At 40.2% G+C, this 27,863-nt stretch overlaps 1 protein-coding gene across 1 annotated transcript; it reads left to right on the top strand.

The window, feature by feature from the left end:
- Positions 1–284: 284 nt before the first annotated feature.
- Positions 285–27,565, top strand: kif18a (kinesin family member 18A). Its single transcript, XM_079555378.1, has 18 exons — positions 285–348; positions 1,115–1,452; positions 1,637–1,794; positions 1,890–1,994; positions 4,038–4,148; positions 4,448–4,645; positions 7,167–7,343; positions 8,870–8,944; positions 9,710–9,810; positions 11,649–11,811; positions 12,131–12,295; positions 13,048–13,169; positions 13,348–13,637; positions 17,529–17,585; positions 23,107–23,449; positions 25,236–25,328; positions 25,407–25,507; positions 27,067–27,565. The coding sequence occupies exons 2-18, from the start codon at positions 1,131–1,133 to the stop codon at positions 27,201–27,203; spliced, it is 2,718 nt and encodes a 905-aa protein (XP_079411504.1). The 5' UTR covers positions 285–348; positions 1,115–1,130; the 3' UTR covers positions 27,204–27,565.
- The last annotated feature ends 298 nt before the right edge of the window (positions 27,566–27,863 follow it).

Here is a 27,863-nt window from a genome sequence, read left to right as displayed (position 1 = left end):
CTTCCACAGAAATGGGGAAAAAGGAAAACAACAGGTGGGGTGGATGACTGGACTCCATCATAACATTTTAGGACGGTCGGGAGAGAGCTTACCGTTGAGGACAGGGACTAGTACTCAAGACACGCCTTCGGGTTTGTGTCACAATGAAGTCATCGCCTGTGCGCCAATGAGCAGCGACGCACGTCCAATCTGCGGCGACAGAGGAAGAGGGCTGTTTTTGAAAATATTGGCGCTTGTTATGTCTGTAGATTGTCGCAGCCTGGACTTTCAGTGCTAGTTATAACCCAGTGTCACGTCGAAATGACATTTTGCTGGAATCAAACCCAATCAAACGGGCGTTAGTGCGAGGTAAGAGACGCGCAGTTAAATCGTGTAGTAAAAGCGTGCCGTTAGCAGTTGTACCGTGGGTAGCTAGCTAACGGGGGGGTTAGCCTGCTATGCTAATATTGGGAGGTTTGGTTAAGAGTTGGACTCGCGTCAGGGAACTTTACGTTAGATGCATTGTGTTTGCTGCTTTATTTTTGAAAATGGCCCGAAAAAGGAACATCGTTGCTATTCACGTGTTGTTATTTGGGCAATGTAGTTTGACGTTGTTTACGCCGCTGCGGTGTCTGTGTAAAGTATGGTGTCTACCAAACACAACGGTATTCCGCATTGGTTGATTGTTTAACTGGCCTAGTAATAACTGGGCGACAATGGCTGAGATAGTGGAGAGGGTCCAATAACGAGAGGTTGGTAGTTCGTATCCCGGCTTCCGCAGATGCAGTTTGTGTGTATGAATGAGTTTAGTGGTGTGATGGCACGGATTGACAGCCTTGCTTCCATCAGTCTATCCCAGGGCAGCTGTGCCTACAATAATAGCTTACCACCACTGAGTATGGAGTCAATGAATAATGCTTTTCCCCTTGACCTAAGCCAGGGATATGCACACTTTTAGAACCCCAGAACCATATGCATTTAAAGAGCTGCATATGACTAAAACTATTGATTGCCTATACCTGACCTAAGCAGAACTCTAAACCAAAGTAGGTCTCCAGAAAAACATTATCACTGCTGTGTATTGCATCCCTTATGTTGATGAATCAGACTTCTAATTGAATTTTCTTTGTTCCAGAAACCGACCAGCAACCATGGCCAGTGATGTGTGTAGCCACGTGAAGGTGGTGGTTCGCGTGAGGCCAGAAAACGAGAACGAAAAGCGTGACAGCTTCCGCAATGTTGTCCAAGTTGTAGATCACCACATGCTAATATTTGACCCTAAGCAACAAGATGTATCTTGTTTTGGGTCTCGATCTCAAAGGGTGCGAAACAGAGACATCAGCAAGAGGGCTAACAAAGACCTCAAGTTTGTTTTTGACCATGTCTTTGGAGAAGATTCGACTCAAGTGGATATCTTTGAGAACACCACAAAAGGAGTAATAGAAGGAGTGATGAATGGATTTAACTGCACAGGTAACTCCTTAAAACGCCTTACCACAGTCAGCTTAAACCTGATTCACAATAGTGCTTCTGAAAGACTCTTCTATCCTGTTATAGTAAACCATTGAGAGACTGCAGTGTTAAAATGTGTTTTTATTTTTGTTTATATTTTATTCAGTGAGCTGTTTTTGATTTATGCTTATTTATAATTTTGTAGTGTTTGCCTATGGAGCCACTGGAGCTGGAAAGACACACACAATGTTAGGTTCGCAGAATAACCCTGGGGTTATGTATCGCACCATGAAAGAGTTGTTCAAACGGATGGACGACGCCAAGGAGGAGAAAGAATTCAATGTTGCTTTCTCATATCTTGAGGTGATCATTACACAGTGCTTCTTGTTATATCTCGGCAATGTTTTCTTACTTGTGACCTCTATAATAAAAGCATTAAACTTTGTTGTTATTTACAGGTTTATAACGAGCAGATTAGAGACTTGCTGTCTAATGAGGGTCCTCTTGCAGTGCGAGAAGATGGAAAGAAAGGAGTGGTAATACAAGGCCTCACTTTGCACCAGGTTGGTACCCTGCTTTGCACTGTTTCATTCAGTCAGCTTTTCATCTATATTAGACAATTTACATTTTTGTTGACATACACTGCTTGCAGAATTATGAGGCAAGTATGGCTTTAACTAACAATTGTTTTGGACAGTGAAGTATTTCATCTGCAGGTTAATTTTACATGAATTGCTTGGCTGTGAAAGGTGCATGGACATTTTTTTTTTTTTTTTCAAACTTGACACCGCCTGAGAACATGTTGATGGCATAAAGTTAAAGTGAATTTTTGTAGGAGGCTCTTGGTGCTTTATAAAACAGTCACTACAATTGAACTTGGTTTGCTCAAAGCACAAGTTTCTATGAACTGGGCATTTCTCATTTGAAACCTCCAGAGTTTAGTCACTGAGCTTTAACGACTGGAGGCTGCACAGGCACTGATTGGGACTTTATCTGGGACAGGAGCTGGGGTAGGTGAGAGAGTGTCCTTATATGTTTATTTCCAAACTGATTTTAAGTATTAAAACTGGCAACAACAAAGGGTGAAGCACATTCTGCTTTCAGGCTGGATAATTGCCCAGAGACACAGGCAGATATTTATGAAATCTGCTATGTACAGAACACTCTACATGGCCAAATCTTTAAAAAAAAACACACACAATTTTATGACAAATATACAAAATGTTCTGTTACTAAAATAGTTAAGTCAATTATTGTAATAACCAGTTGGTTGTCAATTAATCAATAGGTGGTGTTCATGATTTAGAATGTGATGATGTCATAATGTCAGATGGAGGTCAGGGCCAATCCAATTCTATGGGAGAAATTAGAGTTTTTGGAAGAAATCTCCAAAACGAAAAATGACAAATGTTTTTCCTCTTCAGTATTTGATCGTGATTGGATTCACAAACCTGTGAGATTATCTTTATGTCTGAAAGTCCTTTCTTTTGGACAACATCACACTCATGTTTTTGCATATTGTCACCACCTTTTGATGTTTTTCGGAGAAAATAATTGTTTGTTCATATATGCCGACAGAGGAGACAATGAACTTTGTGATAGTTTGTGTTTCATGTGGATTCCTCCAGTAATGACTGAGATATGAGCCAAAAAACAAAGGCATAAATACATGCATTTTGTCAGTTACCATAGTTACCGTCAGTTGCCCTCCACCTCAATTTTAAACTATCGGCTCTTTAGAATGTTGTGATGTCACGTGAACGCAACCTAGTAGTTGTTTCAGGTCTAGGCAAGTATTTTTTTTTATTTACATTTTTCAACTTCTGTAAAATTGAAAGCCTGTTGGATGACGTCTATTTAATGAGAGGGAGATGTGGCTGATGGAGTTCCACAGTTGATATTGGGTGTGAAGAATTATTTTATGCAGCTTCTTTTTATCAGCCAAAGTGATTAAGAAATTATTATAATATGGAAAAAGCTTGTCAGAGGGATGCAACACTGTTGTCTTGAAATTAGATGGACAAATTGGACTAAATTATGTCTAAACTGGGTGTAAATCATGTCTGAACCAGAAAAAAACACCTAACTTAAACTAAAGCATGAATGAAACCATTTCTAATTTGAATAAATCAAGTCTAAAATTCTAGATGACCCGAGTTACCACCGGAAGAAGCCCAAGTACCACCAGTGGTGCACTTACCACAGTTTGAGAACCGCTCCTACAGTTCAAATATTCTTCAAATTGAGCACTGTTGGGTTAAAGTCACACTAATTTGATTCTGTGCCAGGACGCAGAAAATGAAAGGTTGACAAAAGATATTAAATTAGATATTATAATGTAATCTGATTACTTTGATACATATTTAAATGAGAATTTTGATGTTTTTAAATAATTTATTTTTCAGCCTTAGAAAGTCCCCACTATCTTTATCACAAATGTAGTAATGCTTGTCTTATTTATTCATTCATTTATTCATATGGTTGTGGCAGAGATTCAGTTTGTGCGAGAGGTGTGAGTGACTGTGTAAACCACTGATGTTTACCTGCTGTGTTTTCCACATGCTACTGGATCACACTCAGTCATTGAGCTCCTCTTTTTCTCGTAGCCCAAATCTGCAGAGCACATTCTTGAGGCGCTGGATTCTGGCAACAGAAACAGGACGCAGCACCCCACAGACATGAATGCCACCTCCTCCCGCTCCCATGCAGTGTTTCAGGTACCTCAATTCATACAACAAACAAAACAAGGACAATATGCATTATTGTTTCAAAACAGCACATGCTTCTGCTGAATAGAAGACGAACATCACCATTACTTGTATATTTTACTTTATTGAATGAATCTGGAAGGGCATCAAATATGTGTTAAAACATTGTCAATAATGAAAATGACTGCACACTTGGAAGCCAATGGTTTGCGCAGACATACCTGATGATGTACAGGCCAAACAAAAAGTATCTGTTGGTTGTCGATGTATTGCCATAAATAATTTTGGTTGTCTTATTTGTTTTCCAGATATATTTGAGACAGCAGGACAAATCTGCCAGTCTCCATACGAATGCATGTGTCGCTAAAATGAGCCTCATTGACTTGGCTGGATCAGAGCGGGCAAGCCATACGAATGCCAAGGGGGCACGTTTACGGGAAGGTGCAAACATAAATCGTTCTCTTCTCGCTCTGGGGAATGTCATCAATGCACTCGCTGACCCCAAGGTGAGTTTATTTATTAAATGTATTTAATCCGTTTAGGTTTAAGACTGGCTTTGAAACGTCATTTGACTATGAGGTAAATAAGAAGTGTTTTTAGTGGTAGGGTAAAACTGAGAAAGAAAACTGCACAGGCATTTCACACAGAAGGGGCAGCACCTAGCCCTGGAATCACACTCGGGACCTTCTTGTTGTGAGGCAATCGCATTAACCACTGCACGACTATGCAGTCTTTCTAAATAATCACACTTGGGCCTGACATCGACATTTGTTGTCAGTTTGGACTACATACTCTCTGCGATTCATTCTGCACTTGTTAGTCCCACTTCTAGTCTTGAGTTGAATTGCAGCCCAAACCGAGGGGTCCCAGACTGACGTCCCATGTATCTAATAAATGTAGGAAGTCAGACAGGCGTGGCCAGGCTAGTGTTTAACTCACTGTGGGCTAAATAAAGCAGGTTCATGTCCTGTGAGATTGTAGAAAGGCTGTAAATGCTGAATGAAAGTGCATGAAGGAGGTGTAGCGTGATGTTAAAAATGACAAGAGAGGAAAAGATGAGATGAGACTGTGAAGGAGTGGGACCAAGTGCTCTTCGTGGTGCCGGTCCGGTGAAGGACTGTGTCTGGTTTGGACATAGTGTGAACGGGTGCACATTGTGTCCAGGGTTGATCTGTATGTGATAGATCCATTGACCTCTAGTCCTCTACATTGAACTACTGAACTTATTCCACTCAATACTTTTAAGTCCAGATTTTGAGAACTGAAATTGTAACTGTGTTTCTTTTACGGCTTCTTCGCAAGGAAATAAAAGTTAAAGAAATAATTGTCATAATCTGAAATGAAAGAGTATAGTTTATACATTAATGCAGACTTGTGTTCCTTTCAAAAGGAATAATCTATAAAGGGCATTTGAATATGTAGATTTTCTTTGCGCAGCATTGATGCTGTTGGGTCTCGAAATTTCATTTAATTTTCTAAGTGCAGCCAGTACCTTCAATTGACAAAAAGCCTTGGAAGTGTGTCAACTGAGTGCCGAGTATTTATTTTATTCCAGTTGCATACATTAACCTGGCAGCACTCTTCTCATTTTACACTCCATGTTTGAGGAGAGACAGCTGAGGCAGACCACATTCATTTAGGAAACATCCCTCTGCTGTGTTGAAAGGCAATCCTCCCTCAACAGGTCGTTCCATTCTTAGGTTCAAACTTCTGTTTCGTGGACATTGATCGCTTGGTTCCTCGACACTTGCACTACATACTTGAGTGCTGAACTTGTGGGCTGAGGATTTGATCTTTTTGGACTACATTAACGCCCACGACTTAGGCTTGATCCCTCCACACCCTGCGGTTATTGGCGCTCCACTGTTTAATGTAGGCAGGCAGGGAAATTTATGTTGTGGCCATTGTTTAGAGGAAAGAATGTCCCCACTCGTGTCCCGGGCTGACATACCATTCGTTTGAGTGAGAAGAATGCCTGCTGCTTCTGTTAAAGACGGTTCACTATGTCATCTTCATGCTATGCTGCATTGAGGTTTTGTTGTAATTCGCCTTTGGCTAGATACATTTTGAAACATCTTTTTGTTCAATATTGCCTTCTACTTTGATAAGCCCAGCATCTTATGCATAAAACAAGAATTCTTTAAAAAAAAAAAGTTGAATGTTGTAGATTTTATAGAGTCTGGGTTGGATTACATGAACAGATTGTTTTCACCAGCCATAAAGGTCTTTTTCTTTTCTCCTCTTGGTACAAATTTCTGGCTGAGAAGTGATAGATTTTGCAACATAAAGTTTTAAGCTGGTGCACACAGTATCAAAATACTAAATGTAAATATCAACGGCAAACCAATTGCACCTATGGGTATACACTAAGTTACCTGCAGCTGTGTTAAAATGGGCTTAAAGTAATTTAATGTGCAGAAGAAACGGCTGCTATGTAGGGCCTAACACAACCTTTAAACCTCTGAATCCAGATGTGTTCTGAAATACTGGAACAGCTGTAAAACCACAAAAGATCATTTTACTTTAACTTTGACTTTCCGCTGTCCCAACGCCCCAGAGAGTGTGACTCACCTAAGTGCCGGCAGTTTAATGCCATTTTACAGACAGCGCTCTAAGCACAGACCATCTGCGGACACACTTTAGACCAACACTATCGCTGTCTGTGGTGCTATGTCTACTTTAAGGAATTCAGTCTTGTTTAGAGCAGTTTTGTGCAGCATCTTCAGTGTCCTTATGGATGATGCGTGCAATGATCGTAAAAACTTAGTGCATACCTGCCTAGAGAGGGGTACATGCTGACCTGAGATGTAGGCATTTTTTATTAGTTCCTGGCCCCATGGAGTCAGAATAAGCTCTGAAAAAAATATAGAAAGGTTGTATTTTTCTATCAAGTAATGTATTCAAGGCTTCAAACTCTGCAGTCATTTTGATGGATTAAACAATGGCCCTGACTCATCACTTAACTATGTAACACATTTGTTAAATTTGTTCTACAGTTTAATTGCAACAAATGTTCTTTTGTTTCAGAGCAAGAAAGCTCACATCCCTTACAGAGACAGTAAGCTGACGAGGATCCTCAAAGACTCTTTGGGAGGCAACTGTCGGACAGTTATGATTGCTAATGTCAGCCCTTCCTCTAAATCCTATGACGACATTCATAATACGCTGAAGTACGCCAACAGGGCCAAAGAGATCAAGTCTACGGTTAGTGTAAAATCTGTGTGAACTCAATCTCCTGTTATAAGGACTGGGACATTATATTTTTATCTCTCTACCTTACACTTTTATTAGCCTTTGCAAGCCTGTCACAAGTTCTTCACAGCAGCACTACTTTGTGGTTATTATTCCGTCACTCCATACTCGGTGGTAGTAAGCTACTATTGTAGCTACAGCTGCCCTGGGGTAGACTGACCAAAGCGAAGCTGCCAATTTCCACCATTGGACCCCCCCGACCACCACTAACTCATACAGGCAGTGAGTGAAGGTGTATAACACATTGTTATACAGCTCTGCTGTATTTTAATACCCCATGTCACGATATGTTCTTCTATACAAAGGTATACTATAGTATGTCACATGGTTGATAGTTGACCCAAACACTCACAATGCACAATACAAGTAGTGTAAAGTTTTATCGCGGGGCCGGGAGCCTTGCCGCGTTAACCCACAGTGTTAAAATTGTTAAAATTATGACGTTAAAATGAATACATTTCCCCACCCCAACAACTCGTTCCTTTGATACGACGGCTGGGCGTGTAATATCCGTAATGTTGGAGTGACACAACAAAATAAACCATGAAAGAGGCAAGTGAGAAATGAGCGCTTATCGCTCCTGTCCCTGTGTTCTCCTCCCGCACACGCAGCTGCCTGCACGTGTGGTCCACACGCATGTATGTGTTAAGATGCTGCCGCCACCGCAGAGACATGCGGCAGAAAGAAACAAAGTGTGACATGTGGCACTGAAACACAGCAACTGGAACAACAACCAAATGATATTTATGAATGAAGCATGTCCCTCCACAGCAGTGCTCTGCTGACGTTAGAGAAAACACTATGCCCTTAGCTACTTTAAAGGGAGGCGAGGTGATTACCACGCACTCGAAACTTGGAACGCAGCTGCTTTTCATGTGGCTCTTTAAGAGGTTTTAAGCATTTTATTTATAATATACGTGAATGTCATTTATGTGGCTTTGCCACATTAATATTTTCACTATAACACTAAATTCATTTGGCTAAATAAGGCTTAGTCTTAGCCTATTAAATAAACGAAAAAAATGAATCTACTCACTTTTCTGTCACATTTGTGATTTCTGGCCCTGATTTTTTGTTAAAGACCAAATTCTTTCTGTTTTTTCTGGGCCTTTAATGCTGCAGCTGGTATCATTAATTCTACCAGTTTAGATGAAGTTTAAAAAAAAAAGGCTTGGTTTAAAGCTCTTTGAAACTCTGCTGTGTTTTCTTTTTCAATTAAATTCTGGTTGTGTAAATTGCGCTCCAAGCGCCTCACTCTCGGCAGGTTGTATTATGAGTTTATATTATTATTTTTTTTTATTATTATTATTATTTTTTCTATGGACCGAATGAAAGTATTAATTCATTCAAGTTAAAGTATTGCAATACCTTATCCAAAGGCAATACTTATTGTAACGTATACACATCAGCCCAGATGTATTAGGATTCGCTGTTAGAACTGATGCCTTATAACTGAATTGTCTTCTTTGTTTTACCAGCTCAAGAGTAATGTTGTGAGCCTTGACAGTCATATTGGTCAATATGCAGTGATCTGTGAGAAGCAGCGGCAAGAGGTAAAGACACAACATATGTACCGTATATATTTGCATGTGCATTGCAGCTTATTTTGAATGGAATCAGAGCAGACAGAGTGCAGCTAATGCTACTTTATCACCCAGAGCAGCTTAAACGCAGAGTACAGACTCTTAAAAACTTTAAAGATTCACAAGGATTTTTTTTTTACCTCTTATGTCTTTTTTCAGCCTTTAGCGAGAAAGCTGAACTTTGGAGAAAATTTAATTGTAGTGAAGTTATGTTGTCAACTGGAAAAGTGCTGTGCATTAAGACTACACAATGCAAACTTAACTATTTGTTTCCATTGGGCTAATCTGCCATGCAGTGTGAGGCTAGTGTCCTTTAGGCCTGCTGTTGGTTAATGTAGATGGCTGAAATGGTACATTAATGTCCAGGTGAAGGTAGACCTATTAAAGTGAATTTAGCTTAATAAAAGGAATGAAATTACCTGAAATGAGTTTATCCAATCGACTAAAGGCAGCTAACCATGTTCCTTCCGGGTGCTACACTTTCCCCTACCTCCAAAAAACATACTGGTCTGGTTGGCCCACAGAGGCGGCGGGGCTCAGTCGCAGCGGCTCAGGACTAACAACTGAACACAATTTCGCTATATAGTTGTACACCGAGTAAAGCACTTAAGTATTTTTTTGGGTGTAATTAATGTGGCTGAATATATTGATATATTTTTTAGATCTTGGTATAAATTTTACACCATGTCGTCCTGCCATATTTAATACTAACTCAACTCTCTGACATGCCCAAAGATTCAACAATTGAAGCTAAAACTCAAGGAGTATGAGGAAAGAGGTTTGTCATCAGGAGCAGCTTTTATGAACACGTTACCGAAGCAAGCAGAGTTTAAAAGGTAAGTCTACAGTAATTAACAGCGTAATGTAGTGACACAAGCATTGACTTCTTTTACGCCAATGGTTGTCATCACTACCATCATCATCAAAGTAGTAAATGGCCTTTACACACTTGTTAAAAGTGTTTGCCCCTTCATTAAGATCCTTTCGTAAAACCAGTCGTAGATGGTTCATGTAACCCGCGGTTACAGCATCTTTCCAGTGTTTTTTTAAACATATTAACCCATTCAGCAATCAAGTGACCTCTACAATGTTAAGTATTCTATGAAATGTTTGAACTTTGGCCTATTCTGGAGGTCGACGAGTGTTATTAATGAGTGAAAATACTGTTAAAATTTTCTTTAAATGTCTATGTGCTGGTTCCCAAAATACCATATTGGTCTGTCTATAGTACTTGCTGCCCACATGTCATTAGGCTGGGCCTGATCCCTTGTTGCCTTCTGAACACATCAGTCTAATTACTCTCTTCTCTTCTGAACAAACCTGTTTGTGTCACATCCTTTGTACTGGCACTAGGACTTCCTAGAAACGCTACGTCCAGGAAAACCTCAACATAAATGGTTCTTGTAGCAGTTATAAAACCAAATATTTTGGCACATTTTAGAAGTGCATTGACGTTTTGTCATATGTTGTTGTTGTTGTTTTTGTAGTCTTTGCTTTCAAGTTAAAAAGTCTTACCTGGGTTGTTTTTGCAGAGCAAAGATTATAGATTTCTCTTATCATATATCACACACAGGTTTTAGATAGTGCTTTGCAGAAATTAACAATAAGTGGTGGAGAGTGTTTCTTTTTATTGTCCAAATGCATTGAACCCTCATTAACCAGTTAGGAAAACAAAGCTTTTAGCGATTACATCGCCTCAGACCCAAACAGGCTATGTCCCTCTCAGAAAAATAAAGTCAACCCATTGGCAGACAACGTCTACTTTAACGTTGCTTACTGGTTGAGTAGAAGAATACAATTCTTTACAAATCATGCTATTAAATTTAGATTTTCAAAAAGTGCTGATATGCGTGCACTGCAGTCTACTAAATGCTTAAAGCTGTGGTCCATAGAAATGAATCCTGTGTTGGTTTGTGTTGAAGGCCGCTGTGAGTCAGTGCAGACCCCCCTCTTTGTATCTTGCGTGTGTCGCAAATATGTATTCAGTGCACAGTGGTATTTGGGGCGGGGGATACAGAAAAGCTGAATGAGTCTCACTCCCACATGTTTCATTCACTGGCATCAGAATTCACAACTCACACAGCGGCTCTGAATAGAAGCAGCACGCTTCTTGCACGATTAAAAATTCAGCAGTCTAGCAAGGCCACGACGTCTCCTACGTCACTGAGATACATTGAAGAGTGCAGTCACATTTCAGAGATGGCTCTCTGCTCTTATTTACCTGCTGCCTCTTCTTCCCCTCTTCAGCCTCCGTAGACAGGCTCTGGCATCTAATCTGGTATATCTTCTTTTCCCGAGGATTATATTCAGCACATACGTCAGAAATGTATTTCTGGTGCTGTTAAAACAAACTTATGACCTTGTATAAACTGCACAGCTTGTGCTCACATCTTTTATTTATTGTGTCTCATTTGTTTCAGATACTGCATGTTTTTTTATGTATTGTGAAGAAGGGTATATGTCATGATGCTATATAACATTTACAAAATATTAAAAACCCATTCAAATGTTTGGACGTTTTAAGATGTTGTGCGCTCTTCAAATTGAATAGAGTGCTTCTATTGGCATTAAGCTATTCTAGTGCATGGCTTTGTTGTGAAATTTGCAAGAATCCCTCCTATAGATTTAAAGTGATAACAGGCATTTTGAGTATCAACATGATGTTTGTCTCCAGAGTGTCGGAGGCGCTGCACAGTATTTTCTCGAGCCGTGCTCAGATCAGGCTGCAGCAGCTGGAGCTGGAGAGGCAGCTGAAGGAGAACGAGCTCCGGCAGCGCTACTGTGAGGAGGACCAACTGCAGGTCCAATACTTCTGTGCCAAAGAAAAGACTGAGAAGGTACGTGCTGCTTACGCTGCGATCCACAGAGTCCAGCCTCCTGCAGAACACCGCTGCCGACTCATCACTTCACTTCCCATAGTTCGCTAAACCTCTCAGTGCCCCTTCTGCACAAGGGCACTGATACTTTTGATGGGCTATGCTCTGCTATTAAGTCTCACTGAGTGTCCACTGCAGAAAAAACACAAAAATATAGTTGACAGAGTTAGTTTTTTAGAACCTGCCATTGCTTTAGAGTAAGTATGTTTTTTCCATGATTGGGCTCAGCCATTTCAAATTGTTTAGTTACCCTTGAACTTGTTAAATGTCTTTCTTACAGGCCACTTGTAAGTTTGAGCGGAAGATTGCCAGCTTGCGCACCCAACAGCAGCACATTTGCAAACGTTTGAAGCAGGCAAAAACTTGCTTTTTGGACAATGACAGCTGCTTGCACCGTGTAGAAAATGAAATGAAGTTGTTAAAGACAAATAATCACATCTCAGAGGTGAGTGCAACCTGACGCATGATGCAAGCCTTTGTAAAAAAGTATTTTCAGTGATTCGTTATGAATACTTAACAACTCACAGCAGGCATGTAGCACTTCACAATTTAAAATGTATCTGCAAAATACTTGTCCTACTCACAACACTTTGTCAGTCCACTTAATTACACAAGTTCTAACCTGTTGACTCACTCTAACAAGCCAAGCTGCTTAATTAGATATAGACTAAAACTTTACAATGTGCGTTAGAGCCATCAAAACCCATCACTTGTTGTTTTTTGTTTGTTTACTTTAGAAGGTAGGCTGTCTCACTGGTGTCGTGACTGTCTCTGTTTTCTTCCCATCTGTTCTCCCAGTAATTAGAGCCGTGCTCATTTTATTTCTCCGGCTCATTCGTGGATCACTGAAGAGAATAAATCAATAGCCTTTACTCATCCTTCACACAGAAGCCAGTTACCTAAAGCCATGTCCATGTTTTTTTTTTTTCCTTTTTACCATTTTTCCAAGAACAAGCTCACAACTGTGACGCATCTCTGGTCAAATGTTCTCTATGCTGTTGTTTCATAGTTTCCTTGCGTCAGAGTGCCTCTCCCCTCTTTCTCACCCAACACTGACAATCTTTCAGATAAAACCTACATGAAAAGTGCATATTCACCTCCGCGTACACTGGGCTCCCTGCTGGGGCCCAGGCATAACTCACTGCTGGTTTGACGTGCGTACTTGCGCTCTGACTTTGCTGCCTCGACCTTGTGCAGGTGTTGGAAAAGGAGCTCCAATGCCACAGACTGGAGTTGCAGGTGAGCGATTTGAAACAACAAATCAAGCAGATGGTTGAGCTCACCACGCTGCAGGACCAGGAGAACAAACGCATGCAAAAGTAGGTTGATTGAACACAAAGCTTAACTTGGATTAGTTTTACTAATCAAGCTCCTCTATTTTGGATATTTGATTAAGGCTATTTCAAGTAATTACATTTTTTCTTATTTAAGGGGATTAGTACAATATGCTATTTTGTCTGCGTGGTGAATGAACCTGTCAACATGCTTGCCTTTCAGAATGGTGAACATTCTCCTGCCCGCGTACAGTCGGCACTACTCCTCCTTATGTGGCATTGGGTTAGATACAAAAATGGACCATGAGGCGAGCTCGGAGCTGGAGCACCTGGTTCTCAGGGAGAGGGGCGTGGTCTGGGCCGACCAGGAGAGGGCGGAGCCGACCATAAAGGTTGAAGGAAACGGCGATGACCCAAAAGGGACAAATGACACTGAAGCCTTGGGCTGCCGCAGTGAACTGGCACCTTTCCTGTCTTTTTCACATCTGCACTACCACCAGAGCAGTCCTTGCAGTAAGTGTTTCAAATAAACAACTGCAAATGTCAGTATCAGTATATTGAGCCACGAAAATATTGCCATTATGAAAGATATTATTGAAGGCTTGAAGCTCGAAAATGACAGTAAAGCTTTGTTTGAAAAGTACTTGATCATAAAATATATCACTATAAACATGACACTAAATATTGAGACTAAAAATTTATAATTGTTTATTTCTCATTTATTGATTGTCAATATATTATCGTGAATTATCAAGTTCACATCAGTTCCATCTTAAACATAAAAAGGTTGATTTTAAAGGATCTATATCATGCTATTTTAGCCATTCCAAAGTTAAGTATAGGCATTTATATGAATGATTGTACCTCTACCGCTATTGAGCACTCATTTTTGTTATAAATATAAGTGTTTTCTGGAGGTATTTTTCAAACCCGGAAGACACAACGCTTCGATTCAGTTAACTCCGCCCCCGCTCTCTCCGCACATACTTTACCGTAATATAAATAAACAGCAATAAGTGAAGATACTTCACAATGCAGTTATAAGGAGTTGACATCTGCAACACAGCTTCATAAATGGCTAACACACATGCTAATATGCTAACCCGCGTTTAGACTGACTCACCGCTCTGGTCCATCGCTGTTTACATTATGGGACTCGCGTTGGTTATAAAAGTTAATCCACTTTGATTCTGGCGAAGGTTCACCAAACATCCATCAGAGACAGTCACAGAAAAACAACCAGAATAAGTTGCAACGAGCTCCATCTTCAGCTGCAGCACAAACATGACTGATCTGTTCAGACGCTCAGGGATGTGTTTGTTTTGGCCACAGCTGACCTGGAAGCACCTCGGGCACATCCTTTTTTTTTTCTCTTTGCATCTCTCTTACGACAGAAATAATGAAAAGGGTGGTTTACAAATTAAAATCCGGCCGTAAGCATAGAATTAAGACATTACATTACAGACGTCGAGCACTTCCGTTCAGCTGTGTCGACACAACTGAACAGGTCAGTCGTTCACCAGGAGAGGGAGGAGCAGCTGCTCAGAGAGCAGGATTCAGGACGATTACTGAGAGCTGCGTGAATGAAGCCACAAACCACTCTGGGGGTGTTTTTGATAAGGAAATAGCAACAACATGGCTAAAAGCTCTAAAAAGTCGATTTTGCATGATATAGGACCTTTAATGAAGCAAGGGCTCATTCTCTCTGTGCTGAACAAAGTAATATAGACAAGGTAGCTTTATATTGGAAAGTTATTTAAGCATGAATTACATATATAAATCACCAGTCCCCTTTTAATTAAATCCATGTTGTACATGGTACAGGGCCGATCTCACTGGGCTTCACAGAAGGTTGAACCAATGGGAGGAAATAAACAGTCAGTAGCTCAAGATGAGATTATATGTCAGGTGTGATTCACTGTTAGTTTGCAGATTATAAGTGAGTGTGCATTCCCTGACATGCAAAGTACATTCAAAATTACACTAAACCTGGCCAAGTATTTTTATTTTATTTTACGTCACTACACTAGAATGTAGTTGTTGGCAAAGTATACTGGGTTTTTTAATCTTTAGCCCTTTGTGTAATCTTTCAGACTGTCACTTTAAACCAGTGGTTCTCAACCTGGGGGTCGGGACCCCCGAGGGGGTCGCGAGATGAATTTGGGGGGTCGCCAGATCATGTAGATAAAATCTTTTTTTAACGTATATAATAATATTATATTGTTGCATGTGTTTGCTATTTTACCAGAGTGCCATTATATGTTCGTAATTTGATGAATTTTATTTTAGCCATTTGTTTTTTTCTTTGTTTTTTAAGAATTATGTAGGATAATGTTCCGATTTCTCACGGTGTGACCCGGGCGGGGGGTCACAAACCGTTACAATGGGGGGTCGCGGCTCTAAAAGGTTGAGAACCACTGCTTTAAACACAATACAAATATTATATTTGGACATTTAAATGCATCAACCCAGTATACAAATATTTTCTGAATTTCAAAGCTGTTCTGAATTGAAGAAAATGTTGGCATTCATATTTTATCAATGCTTTGATATAATTTTGCTGTAATCGCTTTCACAAAGCGTGCAACATAATCTCCTCTGTGAAAGCGTGAGCATATTTCTCTTTGTTATACACATGTCAGGCGTGTGTCAGCTGTCCCGTTTGGACCGCTGTGCCTGGCTCTGCTCCAGTGTTTGTTGTGGGACCGTGCGGCAGCTCTGTTCATTTTTAACTGTCATCCCCACATGACCCAACAGCCGCGCCGCGTGACACACAGGACATGACGGACAGCAGAGCTCCGACCAAAACACGCCAACACCACTCCATTACTACCAGCGTGTCTATCATTTATCAGACCAAACCCCGCACCTGTCCCCAAGCTGCTCCCATCAAAACAAACTGGTATGCAGCTAAGGCACAGAGGATACAAGCAGAGCCTGCTGGAATGCTTACAACACTGGATATTGATCAATTCATTCCAATTATTGAGTTTACTAAATTATTTGACAAATTACTGTATGAATTTCACATGATGCTGGACTTGGTGCAAGCAGTACATGCACTATAGGGTTAAATTCATCTGAAAAAATCCACAAAAAAATGTTATTTCACAGTAATATGGTAGCACAATTTTTTGTCATGGGCAGTATGTCCGACTGACAATTCTTACCGTCACATATTATTTGGGGCAACAGTGGCGCAGATGGTAGAGCGGGTCGTCTCATGATCGGAAGGTCGAGGGGTTCAAATCCCACCTCCTGAAAGTGCACACTGTCATTGTGTCCTTGGGCAAGACACTTCACCCACATTGCCCCCAGTGTCTGCGTACATTGGTGTATGAATAAGAGTATGAATGGGTGAGTGGATCTTTGCTGTTAAAGCGCTTTGAGAGCCTAATGTAGGTGGAAAAGCGATGTATAAGTTGAGACTATTTACCATTATAAATGTTATGTAGCATGCATATTTACTTTTGAAAAATTTCACAGGTTTTTTCCCTGCAACTAATTTTGGCTACTGGATCTGGTAACCAATGCATGTGGGCTTTTTGATTGGAAAATTGGTTATGCCAATAATGAGCAGGTTAGCGATTAATACAGCTGATACTCTCCCACTTAGGGCAATTTTTAATGAGATAAATCCACCCTTAGTGTGACGGTAATGACACATTTAGCTCCTTCCCACAAGAATTACTCCCAGTTTGTAAACCAGAAGAATTGTAGAACTGAAGAGGCCTCGTGGATGAAAGCAAAATGTCTTCAGTTTTAAAACCGTTTCAGTGACGTGTTCAGTGGTTCTCAAACCGTGGTAGGTGTTCCTCTGTTGGTACTCGGAGTTCATCTGCTATGTTAGACTTTAATCATAGATCATTTCATTGATACGTGTAAGTGTTTATGTTTGGACAGGGTTTATTCCAATGTAGGTCTATTTTGGACCTGGTTTAGACCTGATTTGATCTTTGGTCTAAGCCTGGTGGTACTTGGAACGTCAACTATCTTATGAGATAGACCTGACGCTAAAAGTTTGTGAACCACTGCCTTAAATAAGTTCAGTTTTACTCACATGTTTCTTGTGATGGACACCATTTTGAGGAATGCTGTTTAAAAATGCGTGTATCCCTGCATAAAGCTTAAAACACTTGTTTTCCCTGCTTTTCTAGTCATTGCACTGCTCTGTATTGCTCCAATACAGAATCAGCAATCAACTTCGTTGGATTTAAAGAATCAGTATCTACATCAGAAAATCCTTAACTTCTAATTATCAGTTAAATAAAAATGAGATTTGAAAATGTTTACCTCATGGCTTTATAAAATGATATTTAAAAAATGACATTGTAGGTTTAAAATGAAAATGCCATCTAACATTTGTGATATAAACTAAGCTGTTATTCACTGTTGTTTGCACAGGTTCAGAGACACGTTCTAAGCGCTCTTCCCTGTGCTACAGCGTTTCATCGCCAACAGGTAAATGTCTCGTCCCTCTCTCAGCCTCTTAACTTTCTGTGTCTATTCACCTTAAACCCCTGCATTCCTTCTAAATCCCCACCCTGCACCCAATCAATCACATTTGATAAAAGACTAACACTTTACAAGACTGTGCAATGGTCATTACAAGCACAAAACACTCATAATGTTCCAATGCATGGCAATACGGCTTGTATCTGGATTAGGAGCACTTGTTTTCAACTTGAGTGAGGAATACTTATTGGGACTTGTAAAATGCACCATAAAAATGACACATGTAATATAGTGTGATTTACAGTGGTGTAGCAGGCCTAGCCAAAGCCGAATATGAAATGATGTGAATGTTCAAAGCCAGTTTTTTAAGAGGGGAAAGCATGGAGGGGAGCCTTCGGGAAGGTGTAGCACAAAAACCTTGTGAAATATTGCTGTTCAAATTGGGTGTAATGACATTTACTGCAGGTGGTCCTCATTTATTGAAACATATTGTGGGAAAATTGTGTGGAAAACGGCTGTGCCAAGTAACCAGCGAACAATTTAACTAAATAAAAATATAAAGAGGTTTTGCTTCTGCTAAGTACAAGGGCTTGTCCATGTTCACTTTTTTGGTTCATTGTCAACAGCCAGAGCGATGCCAGGCCGCACATTCCTCTGCAAGTGTTTATGTGCCCGTAATTGTCTAATTGAGTTGCAAATGGAGACTATTTTCATGGACGGTTAAACGGTGGATGGTTTTGTGAACAGTTTTGCTTGAAATATGTTGACGTGGGGGGAAAAAAGCGCTAGTCATAAATTCAGCACTAATGTCCCTGAGATCTGCGCAAATAGCACGCATAGCTGCAAACTGGAAATGCACTTTTTAGATGTATTAGGGCTGCACAATATGAGGGAAAATGTGATATTTGCGTTGAATATTGTGATATTATTGCAACATTTTACTAAAACCACTACAACACGATGTGCTCCATTACATTTAAGCAAAAATCTTAAGCAATTCATTTTTTCATTGAACAACAATTTATGTTTTTAATCGTGCAGCAGCATACTTTACGTTTTGCCTGTGTCAGCCTGTTTTTAAAAAGCATTGAGAAAAGTTCTTGTGGGCAAATGTAACACCCGTCCTCACAGCGATACTGCCTCGTGAGTGGCTCAAACCACCAATGCTGCAGATCCAAACGATTCAGCGCACAACTGCACAAGATGGATTCTCGTCTGTTGTGAAACAAATACTGCCAGATTTCAGCTAGCAGACACAGTAAAAAAAAAAAGTATTTAAAGTAGAACTAAGTAACTCATGCCCCTAGAGGCCATAAGCGCCACTGCAGGTGGCATAGCTTGTTGTGTTTTTTTACTGTTAAATGTCCGTCAGAGTAAATACTACGCTGACAGAAAAGACAAAGGGAGAAGGGATATTGTGCATCCAATTACACAAAGGAGATTTTTTCTTTTTACTTGTGCTTTACTGTAAATACTGTTTAAGTGGCGCTAGCCCGCAGTTAGTTTAGCCCGCTAGCCTGTTAGCTTCTTCTGTGTGATTCTATACGTTTGTTAAGTGTGACATCACGACTTCCGCTTCTGGGTACCGGCTAATAGAGGGAAAATATAACAATCAACATTTCTGAAACTCAACGGGGAGTGACTGAACCTACTTATTTCTCAGACTCATTAGCCAAAAATGTGGCACCTACTGCTAAAAAAAGTATTATTTACTAAAGTCGCCATTAGCATTTATCTTTGCTAAACCGGAAGTACCTATTTTGGTAAATATTACTTTTATAGCAGTAGGTACAGCATTTTTGGCTTCTGGGCCTGATAAATAAGTATGTTCAGTAACTTTCTGTTGAGTTTCAGAAATATTGATTGTGGTAGTAAAGAGTTTTTTGTAGTTTCTCACACATCTACGACCCCGGAAGTAGAGCTGTGACGTCACCACGGCCCCAATACACACCAACGTTGTGTATTGGGGCCTCCGACCCGTAGGCAGCGAAGTTGCAATTGTGGTTTTCTGGCCAGAGAATTTTGGGCTGAAATGTGTAATTCTGTCTGCCACTGATATTGCAATAACAACAATTTAGATATTGTGCTGCCTTGAAGCATATTGTGAAAATGAAAGAACAGTAACATTTTCGGCCATTACAAAATGACTGCAGTCTGCTGAAGCCCCATTCTCTTCTAATTGTGCCATGTGTTTACTCACAGTTATGCTTGTTATTAATTACAGAGCATAATGACGCTGTAATTTAAATGTAATCAGCCATCTTGAATAATCTGCACATGCACAAAGGAGGCGTTTCTTTAACCATAACAGTCATCATCAATCAATGTGACGCAATGGCAGTCGAGCATGTTTTTAGATTGCAAGTATATTGTCTACAAGATGAGATCTGAATTGCTGTTTGTAAGGTATGCAAAAAAACAGTATCGAATATCATGACACAAACAAAATATAACTGCTTGTTTTAAAGATAACATTACAACAGCAAAAATGGTATAAGAACAGGAGGAGTAAAAATCAATGTTTCTGCAGTTTCTGAGCATTACAACGACCAAAATATGTTTCCATGCACATTTTGTTCATTTCTGATACTTTGCTACAAACATTGCATGATTATCAATAATCAAGCAATGAAAAAATGCCCCCGTCCCCTGTACTTATTATTAATATTAAGTTGTGCAGTGCCTTGCCCCATAAGCCTGCAGCTTGCACACACACACACACACACACACACACACACACTCATTGGGGTGAACGCTGGTGCAGAGCTAAATGACAAATGTTTTTACAGAAGGCGCTGCTGTTATTTAACTGACTGCTCTAATCTCATCCGGTGCTGTTTGTCACTCCCTTACTGCCTCCTGGGCTCCTAATGCTCGTCACTGCAGCATGTTATGAGAAAAAGCTCCACCCTGCAGCCAGCTAAACCAATCAAATCTCCTCACTTTTAGAGAGGACAGGGGATTTGGAAGCGTATTAACTCTTTGGCTGCTGGTTTTCTACAGCAAAATCTAAATACTGAATCCTTAAATAGTTTTAAAAATGCGTTTTGTGGTTTAGCAGCAGAATAATTGCACTTTCTTGTTCGCACAGTAACATTTGTACTGTACCGTATCCTTCTTATCTGGCATTGTCACCTTTTTGTGTGTTGTCCCATTACTTCCCTGTAACCACTTTTCCTTAGCGTCAGACATTAGACATCTGCAAGCCTCTCCTTTGTCCTGTAGCTTTCGTTCCCTCCTACTCTGCACTGTTTTTCCTCTTCTCGCAGCCTAACCCTCCCAATCCCTCTCGAGCTCCATTCATGAAAATGCAGATCCACAGCAGGGCAGGGAAAAAACGTCAACACAACGTAAACTCCCCTGCTCCACCAACCAGAAAAGGCGCACTATAAAAAACAGGCAGCGGCAACCAGGCGACCCTGATTCAGCGCAGCCTCAGCCAGAAATAGCACCTCATGCATGTATTAATCCCCTACAAGCCAAAAATATGTGATTGAAGGAACTCTGCTGCCATTTATTGCTAAGGACAACTCTGCGCGGCAGAATGGGGCGCATTTATCTCCGTCTCACCGCCGCCCAGCCTCGAGGCTGACTCACTTTTGGCTAAAAATTGCATTCTGATATTTAGGGATCAGTCTTTTCATTTGCATTTACTGTTCTGGCATTTTCCTTGCCTGCCCTCTCTCCCCATTGCACACACACACACACAGCACCTCTGCAGGAAATGCCATGACTATAATGGCCTTCATAATGTGATGCAGGCGTGTCGGACCAAAACACATTGACCCTATTATACACCAGCAACCTGTACAAGGATGCTTTGTCGGGGGTGGCATTTTTGTGAATGGACCAGGGTGAAAGAACTGCAGAAGATGTTAGATAAATAAATAAATAGTTAACATTTAAAGGTGCAGTACACCAAATCGTTTCATTGTCTCAATCACACCTTTAACTTACAGGAAACTTATAGGGGGAAAAGCTATGCAAATTATCATTTCAATATTAGATGATGTGAGGCCACAATATTTAGCAACATTTCCCAGGTCCATCACACTGAGATTTAGACATTTTTGTGACACCAAAACAAGAATGTGCTAAAAAGAAAACTTTCATGGTTTTTTGTTTTTTTTGTTTTTACCATTGTTTTGGTTTTAAATGAAATGAAACCATTTAATGTGACAAAACAAGTTTTGTGTGTTCAGTGTTTGTGAAGGCTCTCAGTTGTCCAGGTTGTCGTAATGAAGCTTAAATTGTGGATTGGACTGGAAGCTGCTTCTTTGCTTTACTTTTACCGCAAAAGTGAAGAAGCTTTCGTAGGTAGAAGTGAAACGCAATCAACTTAAGTTTAATGTAACTGTGTGCTGAAATGGTTTAGTAAATGATGAATTGGGTGTTCGGTGGCTCAGCGGTTAGCACTCGTGCTTCACAGCTCGAAGGTTCTGAGCCTCTGTGTGGAGTTTGCATGTTTCCCCTGTGTCTGCGTAGCTTTCCTCCGGTTTCCCCTACCACTAAAAACATGTACAATAGTGAGAGTGTGTTTGAGAGTACGAGTGTGGAACAACGGATGGATTAGTCCATGGCTAGAATCTCATGCATGAGTTCCATGAGTGATCATTAACATGCACTGCTCCGACCAAATAAACAAATAAATAAATAAAATAAAGAATAAAATAATTGCAATATTATGAGCGTATAATACAGTTATTTACTATTGCAAATATTTTAATATTGTGCAACCCTGATGATAAAGACGCTCCTGATATTATTTCTATTGTCCACACAATATCTGCTGCTAATACTTAATGCATCTGTAAATTCATTAATGCGGTTGTTCTGAGCTAAATTATTTGTATCATATTTTATCTATTTTTATGTATGTCCTTATAGTTTTAAAGTTTTTATAGTTTATATATATTTTTTAATAGTTTAATTTTATGTTGCACGAAGAAAATTTGGTGCATTCGATTTGTGAACCTGTTCACTGACAATGGTAATAAAACCTATTCTGATTCTGATCTGAAGAAGCAGATTATGGCGTCTATATACAAAGTACTTTCCAGAACCATGATAAACGTCAGAGCACAGTCGAAGTGATTTCTATGGTGACATTTTTTAAATAGTCGTGTTGAAGGCTGCCTGTTCAGTCAAAGGGTCTGTAACTTCTGACAATTCTCAAGGCTCTTCCTTTTCTGAATTGTAATGAAATGTCGATTGCAGTTCTGAAATGCAGACATTTATTCAACTAAGAGCCATTATATGAAATGCATTGACTAAAATTTTTCATAGAAATGGTGAAAGACAGTTCTTGCAATGTCAGCAACCTCAGCCAACCTCGTGGTGTTTGTTGACGTCATATTTAAGATAGCGATATCCGCTCGAAAACTTGTATTTACTAAGTAACTCTAAGGCCATGCTTCACAACATTTTTCACGTTTTAACCGACTACTGTGCAAAAGGGATACATAGATTCCAAAAATGTATAAATATCTGTAACTTGTGGCAAATTTCCGACCCCTTTGTGTTTTAGGAAATGCACATCAGACAGACGCCAAACGGGACGTGACGCCCAAGGCCCCCACGAGAAGAAACCTTTCCGAGTCTATGGCCCCTCAGTGTCCCGGGACCTTCTCTCACCTCCCTATATGTGAGGACGGGGTTGTTCCCCTGCAGCGCACCCCTGAGCCCATCCAGAACGCGTCGCAGGCTAGCAGTACAGACCCCAACGCCACTTTTGAGGTCGGAGACGCACAGGACCAAACCAATGCAACCATCATTCTGGGGGGGAGCAGCAGTCCCCTTCAAAATACGTCTGACCCTCTTCCGGGTCCAAGTCAAGCTCTGCAGCGTCCCAAGGCCAACATGAGCATGAGGTCAGCAGTGCGATCAAATTCACATAACAACGTTGCAGGACTTCATCATTGTAGATTTACTTTACTGTTTTGAGCTTTGGCTGGGGCTCATTGACACATTATTTTAGTCCTAGTTGAAATTGTGTTTATTCAAATGATTATTTGTCAACTTAAAAGGTATTTTCTTTTGATGATTAAATGTATTAAAGGGGCTAGATGCAAGTTAGTCATTTTATACTCACTACTGCCACCTCAGGTCATACGTGTAACTGCACCTTCTATATTAAGCTTGTGCATGACGGCACTTCGGACCAAAGTAACACCTTTTTGAGTGACAGAGCAGGATTTTAGAGGCAGTTGTGGTGAACAGGTCTGAGATCATTCTACACCTTAGGACATTGTTGGAACATGTAGAGGGAGGAAAATACATCATTTTTTAACATTTTTAAACTCTGTATAGTCTGTATAATGTGATAATTGTGGCTATGGTTGGGTACCGTTATTCTTTCAGTGCTTTAACAATACGTACTAGAACCATACAACAGAACAATCATGTTTATTTATTCCATAAAACACCATTTCTTTTAAATTTGTATCAAACAACCAAGTAACTGTCTTTAGTGCTGATCCCGGACCCAACAGGCATCAAAACTTGATATCTAAAGGAAAATATGAATATATAGGTACAAGTAGTATCTACATTTGTTTCCCGATACCATAGTGGTCTCGTTTAACGATGCCCAGCCCCAACTGTGACTGTAGTTGGATTTGATGTTGATTAATTGCATAGCCTTCATATAATGTTATTCCCATTAGGAAGGCCACATATTTAGTGAGTTGGTACTTGGTAGACAAAGTTTGAAAACCGCTGCTCTTGACCGCCGTATCAGACTTGTTCTTATTCCAGCGCTCAAGTTGCCTCCACTTCTAAAGCCGTCTTGCCAATAGCCAGCAGCTATTGTTCCTGAATTTGTTTAGACTGTTTCACTCTGTGTCAGCAGTGAGTATGCTCAGAATTAGGCCTTTACTTTTGCTTGTTTTTCTTAAATTATTAACTACTAAGACGAGTCAAAAACAGAGGTTTTTGAATCTTAAACATAAATGAGTCATGCCTTTGTTGCAAGATCTATATATAGGTTTTGTGTGGCTTTAATGCCAGTGTTTTGTAAGAAGCACAGTCTGCCTGAACCATCCGAAGGGGCTTAATCCCTAAAACCTTATTCGATCTAGACAAAAGGGAAAATAACTGGAACATTAGACTCAAGAGGCTTAAGGGAGCTGAGCCACGTCCTGGTGCTGTTCCCTTCGGCAGACGACACAACAAAACCCAACGATATCAGTATTTGTGATGCAACAATGTATTATTTCATATCAAATCATCCCAGTGGAGGCGCCGGCCCATTGACACAGTCTCTGGATTTGTGGGATTACAGTCTGCTGGATGGATTCAGAGCGAATGCCTGGGGTGAAATTAGTGAATGCCATATCCTCATTCAAGTGATGACAATGGATAAATCATTAACACAACATAGACGGTCCTAATGATTGCTTTTTGTCAAGACTTCAGTTGCCCTGGCGTTTGGTTGTAGCACATATGGCAGGTTTATTGGCCTCAGCCTCTTGAGTTCTAGTCCAGGCTGAATTTTGTGAATGTCTCTTCAAATGTTTAGAGGTTTTTGGGGTGATGGGGTGAAACCAGAGTGCCTTAAGACACGGGTGAGAACATACAAGCCCCACCTAGCTTGGGAATCGAACTAGGAACCTACAGCACTTTTAGACATATACTTACTAAACATTTTCCTTGTAGGCCGCCAATCCTTTCATTGCAAGAAATCCGACGAGGCAAGCCGAGCTACATGGAGATGACGTCATCTGCACAAGGAAAACGCAAATTCAACCAGTAATTCTCTCTTTCTGGATAATTTACCGAATGCATTTGGTGTGAAGTTTAAGCCATTTTGTGTGTTTCAAATCGTAGTGTGATCAAAGAGGATGCCTCACAAGGAATTTCTGCAGCCAAACGTATCAAGAAAGACCCATCTGTGACTCGCAAACCACTCCGGGTGCATCGGACAGGAGGTGAGAGCATGACCAGTGCACATTATAGGTTTACAGGAAACTATCAGCAACTACCCACTGAACTGAATAACCCTGCGCTTCATCTTTGCACTGTTGGTTCAGCAGTTAGTCATTATTTATCTCTATAACTGTAAATGTGACAGAAATTCCCAGTAGTTTGATCACAGGTTGGACTTGGTTCAGGTATCTCCAAAACTGCAACGTCAGAGCGGTTTCTTTTGGTCTGTAGTGATCAGTAATGCGTCAGCAGCAAGCCTCAATGTAAATGTAGCAGAATTAGCTTAATCGCTAAATTACATCCTAAGGCAGGTAAAGAAACATTAATTGGCAGAAGAGAAATACAGACATATAGTACATTGAACAGAAAAAAGTTAGTCACAGTGGTCAGTTACAAGGACAGTCACAGGTGAGATAACACGCCCAACCTGCTGTGAGCGAGCTGTCACACCAGTCCCACTGTGGTGACACACGCAATAAGTCTTTCCTTGATTTGAGTTGGTAATTAAAAAATAAAATGCTTGTGGGGCAAGTCAATTAAGTATAAACAACTCAACGCATTTGTAATGAGAAAATATATCTCAATTATTTGAAATAAGATTATTATTTTCAGGTGGATAAAAGGTGCTTTATTTGTCATTACACAACTACAACAACTTTACAACACATTTTTTGCTCAATTTAATTTCTAGAATTTTTAACTGAATAATAATTTTATGTAATATCTTTTTCGAGGCAAAAATGTCACTTGTTTCCTCTAGTTACTCTTTAGAGATCACTTTTTCAAAAGTATAGCGAGCTACATTTATGTTTATGATCATATTCCAAGCTACAAGCATAATTTGGAAAAGGAACCATTCTTTCAGCATGTTTTTTGTCTATAAAGGGGACAAAATATGATGTGGGGCCACTATGGACTTCACCACCTTTGGGAAACACTGGCTGATCATTTACAGTCATTTTTTTTGTAGACTTTATAATCCATTTGGAAAAATTTGTCTTCTGCATTTTTCCCTATCCTCTTTAGTCAGTGCCTCAGGGCAGCCTGGCAGGAGCAGTGGGCGACCACACTGCTCCCACTGGGGACCCATCTCTCGATCTTGGTCAGGGTTATTTTGCTGGAGGTTATGGTCAGTGTTGGGGAGAATACTTTGAAATTGTATTGAGTTACAGAAAATCTAAATATTTGCCTTAAAATGTATTTTGTAACGTATCCAGTTACTTTGTCTAATCAGAAAACTGCATTCTGAATTCTTTCACATCGATTGTCATTAGATTTATGTAAATAGGGTGTATAATATGGGGAGAAAATACAAACGCTACGCAGAAAACTGTCCTTGCTGCAAAGAGAGAGTGTTAAACCCTCTGCCACTGTGGTTTAGAAGTATTGAGATGCTTGTGCTGTGGTATTCTGAGGCATGGCTGCGCAGGAGAGGAGCCAGTCTTAAGTTGAAGCGTAAACCACGGCTTGACGTCACTCTCTGAACGATGTGTCGATGTGCTATTTTTTCCCCTTTGTCTCATGTTTATTCCTGACACTGTTGTTTGCCGTGTGCCCTCAGGTTCAGAAGAGAACAGGCCTCAAAGAGTTGTTAGGAGCGTTTCTGAAGGCAACCTCAGCCTCCTGGAGCCCCAGAAACCCAGATCCCTCTTTTATAAAACCACTCAGAAGTTCAAACAAGTGGCCAAACGGATGTGAAAGCCAGTTCAAATCATTATTCACACTCCGTACATCCCCGTCCTCTTACAGTGCCCGTCAACAGTTTGGAAACACTTTTCACGTTTTGGAATTTCTTCATTTTCAACACTATTTACATTGCGTGAACTATGAATGAGATTACACATGGGATTATGTCGGAAACAAAAAGGTGAAATAACTCAAAATATGTTTTATCCTTTTAAATTCTTCAAAATTGCCACCCTATATCTTGGCATTTTCTCAATCAGCTTTGTAAGGTGGTCGTCTGAAATGGTTTTCAACAATCATAAACAATCTACATAAATGAACGCCTTCAGTTAGAATCTACAATGTAAATGGCCTTGAAATAAAAGAAAAACCAACACATAAAAAGAGTGTTTCCAGACTTGACAGATGCTGTACATTACAATTACAAAACATGGACTACACTGCTCTCTACATTGTGACAACCACTGCTTTTTACTCTTTTAAATAAAGATTTTAACGCTCTACTTTTACATTATTGTCATTTGTTTAGAGACGCCTCGTAATTTAGGTCTTAACTTCATTTTAAATGTAGCCATATATTCTGCCAAGACGTCCCGTTTCACAGGCGTTTCCCTGGGCAGCTAAAGACATTGATGGATGTAAAAACATGAATAAGTACTCTGTGTATTGTAT

The sequence above is a fragment of the Gobius niger genome (genome assembly GCF_951799975.1).
Source record: "Gobius niger genome assembly, chromosome: 4".
In the NCBI taxonomy this organism is placed as follows: domain Eukaryota; kingdom Metazoa; phylum Chordata; class Actinopteri; order Gobiiformes; family Gobiidae; genus Gobius; species Gobius niger.
The sequence above is the reverse complement of the archived record's forward strand: the minus strand, read 5'-3'. Positions and strand labels throughout refer to the sequence as shown.